Source organism: Artemia sp. Qi Xiang Cuo, chromosome 1 (genome assembly GCF_049724085.1).
Source record: "Artemia sp. Qi Xiang Cuo chromosome 1, ASM4972408v1, whole genome shotgun sequence".
Classification (NCBI taxonomy): domain Eukaryota; kingdom Metazoa; phylum Arthropoda; class Branchiopoda; order Anostraca; family Artemiidae; genus Artemia; species Artemia sp. Qi Xiang Cuo.
In genome coordinates this window covers 40,061,989-40,073,474 of record NC_142794.1, presented here as the reverse complement: position 1 = coordinate 40,073,474, position 11,486 = coordinate 40,061,989, and the positions used below count along the sequence as shown (strand labels likewise).

General features: G+C 35.1%; 1 protein-coding gene across 5 annotated transcripts in view; it reads left to right on the top strand.

Moving 5' to 3' along the window:
* Window positions 1–438: 438 nt before the first annotated feature.
* The window catches only part of how (protein held out wings), a 151,450-nt gene continuing 140,402 nt past the window's right edge, over window positions 439–11,486 (top strand). For all 5 annotated transcript variants that reach the window (XM_089103256.1, XM_089103210.1, XM_089103284.1 and 2 more), the window contains exon 1: window positions 439–893. In XM_089103256.1, the coding sequence (XP_088959382.1) occupies window positions 671–893 (223 nt within the window). In that variant the 5' untranslated portion in view covers window positions 439–670. The remainder of the gene's footprint in view (window positions 894–11,486) is intronic.

The window sequence follows — 11,486 nt, the reverse complement described above, 5'->3', positions numbered from 1 at the left end:
GGCCCTTTTCTTGTAATTAAGATATTTACCAGAACGAGTTGTTAGATTTCCCCCAAGTTAATTTGAAAATAGTGGTGTCATCTGATTCACCGCTAAGCACAAAATATGTTTGGTACGGAAGCTCAAACCGTGGCAAATGTGCCTTCAAAATATGTTCAAACACACTGAAAAAAAAATTGTTTCACATCTTATAAAAACATAATTCAACAACTTGACTTCTATTCTTCAAATATTTGACCATTTTTTTTTGTAAAATTCAGTTTAATGCAAATAAAATATTAGTTGGAAATTAAAGGATGTTGTAGCCCAATTTCACAGCAGTTTAAAGGCCGCCGAATCGAGAACTTTTTACTCTGAAATTCTGCCAGGCTTTTCGCCAAAGTGAGGATAACAAGATTCCGCCCTTCAATTGGCAACAGTGCCATAGATGAGTGAAAATGCATGTTTATGAATAATCTGGATTTGGTATTAGTTATAAAGGTGTGACATGTTAGGGAACTAAGTTATGTTTCTATTTTACTAACAGCTAAGACTAACATCTCATCTTATTGTTGTGAAGAAACTCGACGAATCTCAATAACAATAGTATATTGCCCTGGACTGTATATTATAACTTTACTAGCCCATCCTACTTAGTTTGCTGTGTTAACTCAGATCTTACTACTTAATCATGATGATGAGTGATGCCCATATGGGCATGAAAATTGATCATGTTCCTATGTCTGCCTTGTCAAGTGGCTCAACAAATGGAAGTGGATTGTCACCTTTACCTGGTGGCATGCCTGGAAATGCCCAAAATATTGCAGACTACCTTGCTCAGTTGCTTAAGGATAAAAACAAATTAGTTGGCATACCAAATTTCTTTACACATGTTGAAAGACTTCTTGATGAAGGTGAGTTCAGACTATTTTATTAGAACAAAAAGTTGCAACCATCACAGTCTAGTCTTTCAAAATTAGGTTAGCCTCCATGGATTTCCCTAGGCTACTAGGTCTTATCACAATCTGTTCTGAAAATATTTTATTTTTTGTATTAGTATTTTCTGTGACCTGTATGCTTTCATAGTTTGTTAATTTTATAGTTGTTTGTTTGTATTAAGTTGTCATAGAACAAGTTTCAGTGCTGTCATATAGCCTATTGTTATAACATTTAGTGTAATAAGCTTGGTAAACTGCAGTTCTAGGCTACTTTAGCTACTTTTGGTTATCTTGGAAAGGGGTTAAATTAGGAAAATGAAACTTTCAGGGATGGGTCTACAGGCTAAAGTGCATCATGAGAAGATATTTTGAAGTGTCTAATTCCACTCCTTCTCCCTAGAGGGTCCTGACCTTTTATAACCTTTAAAAATATGTGTGTTATAAAAGTGAAACCTTGCAAAATAAATCTTAATCATAATTAAATAAGTACAACAAAATTGTTTTCAGTTTCAAAACTTTGCTCAATCCTAATTTGTAAGATTTTAAAGAAATGCAAATACATTTCTTACATTTTGAGAAAAAAAAATATTGATATGGCTTAAAATTCTACTCAAATAACAGGAATTGCAACTTAAGAACTAAAGCCAGAGAAAAAGAAACTGATAACTGAAAATTAAGGTAAAATGTTGTTTTGTCAAAATTTCAATAGGTATAGACCTGTCACGAAGGCAAATTTCAGGACCCTCTAGAGGGAGAAGGAGCAGAGTTAGGTACTGGAAAATATCTTCACAGGACACACTTTAGCCTGTAGACCCATCTCTGAAAGTTTCATTTTCATAACCCAACCCCTCTCCAAGATAGCCAAAAGTAACTAAAGTAGAATTTAACACTTACTGCCTTTTGGAATTAATAAATAAATAAAACTAATTTTAGATCAGTTTCTCTTTGTTAAGAAAACTCTTGGAGTTGTTGAACTGAACATTCAGGGATAAACTGTGATAAATTCATGGTATAGAACAGGATAATATTACATATAGACTTTCCTAAAAGGAAACAAAATAGAAGCCTAGAATTGAGATGGTTGAGAAAGAAACATTACCTTAAATTACCTTAAATCGCACTTGCTAGCGATATGGACGAGTCCAGTGTACGCCAGTTAAGAAAACATGTTAAGAAAACAATTCTTAGGCTACTTCATAATATATAGAATCAGGGGCAGATCCAGGATTTTTTTTAGGAGAAGGGAGCAAAATAGGTTGATCCAATAAACTTGCATTAGGAGCAAGTTTAATTAATACAAACTTGCTTAATTAAGTAAATTACACTACTTTAAACTATGTTAGGGGGGAGGGCACCCCTCTTGCCCCCTGGATTCACCACTGTATAGAATAGCCTAAATGTAATTAACAAATTTTGACTGCAATTCTGTTATACAACTTTACCCCCTCCCCCCTAATGTGCAAATATATAGCCCAAATTATATATTTTCCATGTATTTTCTGTTTCTTGATTTCATAAACATTGGTCCAATTTATGGGCAGATGGGTTGAAACAAGAGTGACACATGGTAAATATACAGCCTAATCTGGCCACAGACTGTTTGTATAATTAGGGGGGATTAGGGATAGAGTACAGTGGAATTGCAGTCTAAATGTGCTAGCCTACAATCTTTCTGCATAGCCTATTATGAAGTAAGAATTGTTTTCTTCACATGTTTCCATCTCAACATCTCCAATTTTAGGCTTATACTGGAAACCCTTGGTAACATTCTAGATTAAAGCCTCCTCAGAAGGAAGTATCTTCATAAAATAAAAGTAGCCTATTGGGACCAGACTGTATAGGGGAGTGTTAAGGGGTGGGTGCATTTTTAGAAATGCAATTATGACATTTTCAAAGAGCTTAAAGCAAGAAATCTAATGGTATTACTTTCATTTTATTAAGATTATTCCTTTTGAGGAGGTCATAATATAGAATACTATCAAACAATTTAATGACAAAAAGGTAGTAGTCTACAATCAAATTCCCTGTTTGATAAATTTGTATTGGTTGACAGGGTTACCACAGGATGAAACAAGTTTTGTAGTGTCCTAATGCATAAAAATATAACTTTTTGATAGAAAACATATCTTCCCAGGGCACAGTGCATTTAATTTGCTATCAAGACTGGCACTCAAAGGGGAACAGTTTTCTCCTCTGAATTTCAAACAATATCTTTTTATGTAATTTGATTGAAAACAAAAAAAATTCCAACCCCCTTCAGATTTAAGTCTCAAAACCTTGAGACCTCAAAACCTTGAAACTCAAAACCTTGAGGGTTGATGTCTGCTTGGTAATATGGAACCCAGAGTTTGATCTCAGTTGCAGGATCTGTACTTTGATTTGAGTAAAAATACAAAAGCATCTCCATAATAATCTAAAAAAGAATAATAGGATATTGTCTGTTCAGTACTTTTTCCATATAAAGTGATTGCTGCTGTCATAATTTTATCCAAGGCTCCCAAACTATTGGGGCAAATGTAGTCCTAGTATATTTATTTAATAAAGCAAAAAGTTTGCTGTTTTTGTTGATTGGCTTTATTTGGTACTATGAACCATTTTGATGAGAAATAAGCACAAAAATTCAATGGCAAACCTGCAAAATCAGCAGACTGTATATAGATGAGGACTATATTTTGTCCTGTTTGGGTGGTGGAGGCTAGGACAGCAATGACAGCAGCAATTAATGTATTTGGAAAGAACATTGAATAGAAAATCTAATGGTAGGCTCATCTTTTTCCTTTCTCATTTCTGCCCTATGGTGTACCTTTGTCACTTCCCTTTTAAGGGGAAGAGGATGAAGAGACATACTTCAGAATAGCCTCACCTGGTAAAATTTAGACTCTAGACCTGTTCCTGAAAGTATCATTTGCCTAACTTAGCTAATTTCCTAGACAGCAAAATGCCTTTCACCTTGAACTTTACCAATCAATTTATTAATACTAAAAACAAAACAATTACAAACTTAAAGTTTATACAAGCCCAAGAAGCTCAGCTTGTAAAGGGCCAACAAAACAAATAAGACACTATTATAAAGCACATAAAATAAACCAGAAAAAAAACATACTTAAAAAAAAAAAAAAAATGGATCAAGAGACATTTATGAAAATAGGAGAATTAACAGGAAACTTCACAAATAACTGAAAAAAAATATATATAAGCGAAGAAGAGATTGAAAATTAGGATTAAATATAAAAAAAAAAATCAGAAAAATATATTGAATGAAGAAAAAGACATATAAATTTGGATGGAATGCAAAAAAAAAGGGGGGGCAATACTATACTGGAAATACCTTTGCAGAAAGGCATAACTGCCTTTGCAGAAAGAGAAAGAGGGACATCAGGAGAGATGGAGTTCCATAGTAAAATAGATTGATAAACAGGAGACCTCTGACCTGCTGTTGATGATCGCTTAGGTAAAATGAATCTGCAATAAGAGCTACGTAAAAAAGAAGAGTACCTACCTGAGCCTGACAGAAAGAAAAACTGCTGCAGAGATGGTGGAAGTGTACCTAGAAAAGCAGAATGTGCTAAATAAAGGTAACTTTTACCTACAATACAATCCAGTGGAGCTATAGTATCATTATAAAGATCAGAGGAAGGGTAAGAACGAGGCAGAAGAAAATTAGCCTTCACTACCCTATTTTGGGCTCTTTGAAGTGAGCAGAGAAGAGATTTATTAGTACTACCCCAGAGAGAACAGCAATAAGAAAGGTAAGGAAAAATAAAAGCATAATAAAGAGAAAGCATAACTTCTGGGGGAAGAAATGAGTTAACCCTGTGTAACATTGAAGATTGGCGGAGGACAAGGGAGCGGATATGAGTTATATGGGATTTAAAAGAAAGAAAATAGTCAAGATACACACCAAGAAATTTCACAATAGTAGCTTGCGGTATAATATCATTCCCATAAGTCAGAATGGTTGGTTCCCTTGCGTCTCTCATACAATAAGGGGTTCTAAAGTGTACAATGGCACTTTTTTGGCTGTTGAGAGTCATACCATTTGATAAGAACCAATCTTTTACTTTATCAAGAAGAACTTGAGCTAGGGAAGTGGCAGATGGCAGATTCACTGATGGCAGCAATGAAAAAGTTACCGTCATCGGCGAAAATAATAGGGTGCACAAGGGGATGAAGACCATCAACAAGATCATTAATATAAATTAAAAACAAAAGTGGTCCAAGCACAGAGCCCTGTGAACACCTTTCAAAATAGGCAAGGAAGAGGAAAAAGTACCATTAACCGAAACATACTGAGATCTCCCTGAGAGGTAAGACCTAAACCATTCAAGTGGGACTCCATGCACTCCAAATGAAGATAATTTAGACAAAAGAACAGAGTGAATGACCATATCAAATGTCTTTTAAAAGTCAAGAGATATACCCAAAACGCACAAGCCCTTGTCAAGGTTAACACACACACACTATGTTGCATCTGAAAGTGCATGTAAGGTGGAAAAACTGCGAAAAAAGCCATACTGATTGTTAGCTATGAGAGAATTTCCTGCAGTCGTATTAGTACTAAATACAAACGAAGAGAGTCTACAATACACTACTTTTTCAACAACCTTAAAAATTACAGGAAGGAGAGAAATAGGTCTATAGTTTGAAATTAGAGATGAATCACATTTTTTAAACAAAGGTACAACATTAGCAACCTTAAATAAATGAGGAAAGACACCAGAAGAAAGATAGAGGTTAGTTATGTGTGAGATGGGGTTAGAAACAAACTGACCAATTTTCTTAAGAACATTACAGCTCAAACCAAAACCATCAACTGAACGGCTACTTGAAAGCTGAGATATAATGTTAGAAATTTCGGTATCACTGCATGGAAAAAGGAAAAATGACTTTTCTGCTAAGGGAAAACTACTTACTCTGCTGTAGGGTGGATTAGGAACTGCTGGAAGTGAGGTGAAATACGAATTGAAGGCGCTTGCTGAAGAATTTTTGTCCATGAAAGATCCATCAGCTTTCCTGTAGCGACAAGGGGGGGACTGTTTGAGTTTCTTGCGGGAACTACAGTCCAAACCTTTCGCAAATTCCCCTTAAACTCATCAATTTGACGCGAAAAATATAGCTTTTTGGCTGCACGTACTGAAGAAGTAAGCATATTTTTTATAAAGTTTATACTTCAAAAGATCATCCTGTGTCTTACTTTTACATGCAGCCTTGAACAGAGACGCCTTCATATGTATAGCATTGATCAGCCCTCTAGACATCCATGGACATTTGGGTATGGAATTCCTTGGCCTCTTTCTAAGAGGAAAATGCTTATCCAACAGAGCTCCCATGCAACACAAAAATAAATTCGTTGCACAATCAACATCATTAGCTTCAAGAACACTAGACCAATCATTACTCTGAAGACTATGTATTGAATTAGAAATTTCTTTATCTGTGGAAGTTCTTAAAGAAGACTCACCGTGCTCATCCACAGCAATCTCAGTTTTAGGCACAAAAAGTGAAACATAAATAGAGAAGTGATCAAAAAGATCAGTGAAAACAAGAACAGAAGTAAACTTCAAATTAGAAGAATGAGAAATGAAAATATTGTCTATTAAAGTGGCAGAATTTCTAGTAGGGTCGACACAAGAAGGAAAAAAAATTGAAGGAAGTAGACCAGCAGAAGAAAGCACATCAAAGAGATGGTCACATTCATCACTTGATCCAATATTTAACATATTACAATTAAAATCTCCCAAAACACAAATACGTTTTTTAGAGAAAGACCCCACACAAGAAAGTTGAGCAAGCAAATCACAGAACAAATGTGTTGGAAAAGGAGGGGGCTTATAAAACAAACAAACAGTGTCACATGCAAACTGGCTTTTCAGATCAATAACAAGAGAATAAACTGTCCTGCTATTTCACACTACTGATGTAAATAAGGTTTGAAGGTCAGACCTTCTTCTAAACTCAATATCAGACATTATAAATAAAGAAATACTCTCTGAGCACTTTGTTGCCATTCTGGGGATATCGATAGCAAAACAACCATGCAAATCATAGGCTGTAAGATTTTCACCATCAGATAACAATGTTTCTGTTAAACCTATTACATCAAAAGGGCAAGAATTATCAGACCACAATACTATTTGAGACTATCCCACTTATCTCTTATCCCACGCACATTCAAACAAAATACATTAAAGCTACTATTTAAAGACAGTGATGGTATAATTTTATCACAATAATCAATGGTAGTGTGATAATTACAGCTAGAATTAACCATAGATTCAAGGAGAGGGTCAAGCGTGTGAGTCTCTTGTTTACCAGCCCTACTTGGTTGATCAAATATAACCGAATTAAGAATAGAAGAATTCAAAAGAAAAGAGAAATCACCCATAATTATCACATATAGTAAATGTACACATAGAAATATAAGTGGGATGGTACAAATTATCCAAAGTATTGGACCAAGTATAATGTTACACCAGTTCCTATTACATGAGCTACGGGTGTGCTCGACTGACAACAAAATAATAGAAATTAGACTCCATAAAGGTGAGAGGATCACAAAAAGCATAAAGAGATATCAGTAGAATGACTCATTTTATTCAAAGTATTGGCCAAATTTATAATGTGGGACCAGTAAATTATGTAAGCTGCAAGTAGGCTGACATGTAAAAAAAAACAATAGTAGTCAGCCTACCTGAATGTCATAGGATCACATATAAATATAAATAAATATCAACGGAATGACACATCTTATTCCAAATATTAGCCTGAAGTATAATATGTGTAGTAACAAATTATAAGAGCTGCACATATGCTGACATGACAAAAATATGATGGAATTTAGGGTGCACAAGGTTGATATCATCAAAAAATAAGATAAAGAAATATCAATGAGATAGCATATATTATTCAAAATATTGACCAAAAATATAATATGGGACCAGTCATAAGAATGTGAGTTGTAGGTTTGCTGACATGAGAAAAATATGATAGAATTCAGCCTGCATAAAGGTGATAGGATCACAAACAAATATAAAAAAATAAATAAATCACAGTGGGATAACATATATGATTCATAATATTTGCCCAAAATGCAATATGAGACCAGTGAAAATTATATGAGCTGCAAGTGTGCTGATATGACAAAAACATTATAGAAGCCAAGCTGCATGATGGTGAATGGATCATAAACAAACATAAAGAAAAATCAGTGGGAAGGCACATATTATTATAAGTATTAGCACAACTGTAATTTGTGACCAGTTGCTATTATGGGGGTTACAAGTATAATGACACGAGAAGAATATAATGTAAATCAGACAACGTGAAGGTGACAGAATCACAAACAAACATAAAGAAATATTAGTGGGAAGGGACACATCATCCAAAATATTGGCACACAGTGTTATATGGTACCAGTAAAAATTATGTGAGGTCAGTTAAGAATAATAGAAGAAAATTTTAAGAACAGCAAGTAAATCCGTGCAGAAACGATGCTATATATTATAAGAAAATAAATCTAAATCCATCACTTTAATTTTTCCGCATTTGCAGCACATAAATCAATTTCATTCTGATTATTAAAGTTAACCACTCTTCCAGATTGGATTTTATACAGGATATCGCCTTTACTGGACCAAACATTACGTAAGCCAAGCTTTGACTTGGCATATGAAAGAAGTTGTAAGCGTGGTTTGTAAGCGTCTCAGAAAATAGAATCCCTGATCCTTTCAAATCCTTCTTTTATCTGAGAAGCAGTTGACGAACTCATAAGTTGCAAAATTCAACAGTCTATGGGTCTGGGTTTTGCAGATGGTTTGCCAATTCTTTTGGCTGATACAACATCAGACTGAATAATTGGTATGCCAGGAAATTTCCCAGCACATAGTGACAAGAATTGACTTTCTGTGTTTTCAATGGAGGTCTCCTCTTTCACCCCAAAGACAATAATTTGGTTGCTCAAAGCCTGCTGTTCAAAACGGTCATTTAATCTTGCCAGGTTGGACTGGATAGGCTGGAAAGAGTTTTTAAGGTCTATCATGGATGACAAAAGTAGCCAATGAAGATTCAACAGAAAATATGCGTCTGTTATAGCTTTCATGAGTTTTATCCACTAGATTACTAATATCTAGGTCGAGGCCAGCATACACCTCCTGCTTGATTGCATCCAGCTTATCTGAAGAGATAGTGACAGTAATGTTTCATGAATGTCTGTTCCGCATTCTTTTTAACCACTACCTCATCTACCTTGAAAGAGATCTTAGCAGATACGAGGTCATCAAGTAACCCTTTCGCTGAAGTTTTAAGGTCGTCAGGTTTCAGTGAATCTGGCAGCATTTTATGTTTGATTTTTATGATATTTACGTGGTTAGTGAGCATGAGTAGTTTCTCTGAAACAGATTCTGATCCAGTGAATTGGATTGAGATGTCAGACCTTCTTTCACGAGGTGGCTTGAGTTGACTTTTCATTTCTTATCTGAAGTAAACAACAAAACAGGAACAGAATAAGCAGTGGTATAAGACAGTTTGGGTATAAGGCAGGATATAGTCTACAATCAAGTAACAAATTTCAAATGCCAAAGCAGGGGATTGTGAAATTTGAAGAATAGAAAGCAATCAGCCCAACATCAAGCATCAATAGTAGCAGTGGCATAAACCCAAAGATTAATTACTGTAGTTGAATTACAAGTTAAAATAGGTCTAGGTCACACCTGTTGAGTTCCTTCTTACACCCCAGGCGTGGGGCTGCTAGATGTGCCTGCCTTTACCCATTGGTAGGCCGGCAGAACCAGTACTTCAGGACGCTTAAAGCTTTGCTGGTTATGTCAGAAAACCTCAAATTCTGATCTGATCTGATATCCACGTCTTTTCAATTTTCAATTTTTTTGCCGTTTTAAATATACTTCTTGATTTCCGCTTTGATGCTCTTTCCAAATATCATGAGGTTATTGTCACTTATAGTCTATGACAGAAAGCAGATAGGAAAAAAAAAACCATATCATTAGATACCCCATTCAATGCGTTTTCCAAATACAATAACCATTGCCATCAGAATTTGCTGTTAAGCTGCTCTTTAATAACTCAGAATGCTGTTGAGTTAGTTTAATCAAGCTTTCAGGAACATATTTGCCACTCTAATTGGGGCCCAAGAAATTGTTCTAAGTAACCACCTTTGTGACTTTCCCCTTCTGAGACATTTGATTTTTCATGAACTGCAAGAAATTTAGTGCTAGTTCAATGATTCTTTCAGCACTTGATTCTATAGGTCAAATAAAGACTATGTCTGTTGAGGAAGGCGTTTTTGAACTAATAGCTGTTCTTCATTCCCACTTGTAAGGTTTAATGGATTCTAGGAAAATTGATGGTGCTGATTATGCTCAGTCCTTCTTATGGTAGTGATTTGTAAATCATGCACTTTGAAAAAATACCTTCTTTGGGGGAATACACTTGTTCACTGGGATTTGTCCCTAGAAATGGATTAGAGAAAATTACATATTTAACAAGCAGCAGAAATGTGTTCCTTAAGATCTAGTAAACTAGTCAGAATAGGACTAGTCAGAATAGGAGTTTTTTGATTTTCTGGTATTCATAAATACACACTTTTTTTTCTGTGTCATGCTCAGTAAATAGGCACTCTAATATTAGATATTTCACTGTCTCTGCTTGCTGACACAGAGGGCATATCAGGCTATCTCAAGAATAGACAAAAAATGGGTTTTGTTCTGACATGCTCTTGTCATAGTCTGAACAGTAATTGTCTGTGTTATCATGATAATTTACTGTAAAGCTCAAATCTGTGTGACTGTTTTTGGGTAGCAAAGTAGTTAAAAATTAGGTGCAAGTTGCTAGGAACAGTTCATTTCTATGTTTCTGTGTAGAGTGACTTATGGGTGTAAGTGAGCTTGATGTTGTCTAAATAGCAAATAGTAACAATAACATCTTTGGGAGCAAAGCCCACTTGTGCATTACCAGGTATGCCTGAATGACCAGACACCCATTGTGTATGATTAACTGTATTTCTTGATTTACAATTTTTTTGCAGAGATTAATGATCAATAAGGATCTCCCCTGATGATTTTTGGGACTGGTACATTAAACGTACACTTCTAAAAAGTCAATTTAGGTTAATGCTAATGAAATAAAATAAAATAGGATGAATATATAATAGTTTATAAACAAATTTGGGCTATATATTTGCACATTAGGGGTGGGGGGATGTGGTAAAGCATACCATATATTAAATACACAACCTAACCCAGGTACCTCCCCCCTAAACCCCAAAAAACAACAGTTTAAATATCGTAAACGCAATGAAAACTACTCTTTGCATTCCATTTCTGCATAGCGGTCTCTTGAAAATAACCAGTCTGGCGGGTTTCGTCTCTCATTAGTGTATAAAAGTGTACGTTTAACGCACCAGTACCTGATTTTCTTGATAGCAAATTTTTGTTAGGGTTTTGAATTCAATTCTTATATCAGAGCTGATTCTGATTTTTCCACCTTTTTTAACTGATTCTAAACGTGTATGATACAAAAAGGAAACAAAACCTGACAGCTTCAGTAAGGCAAGCA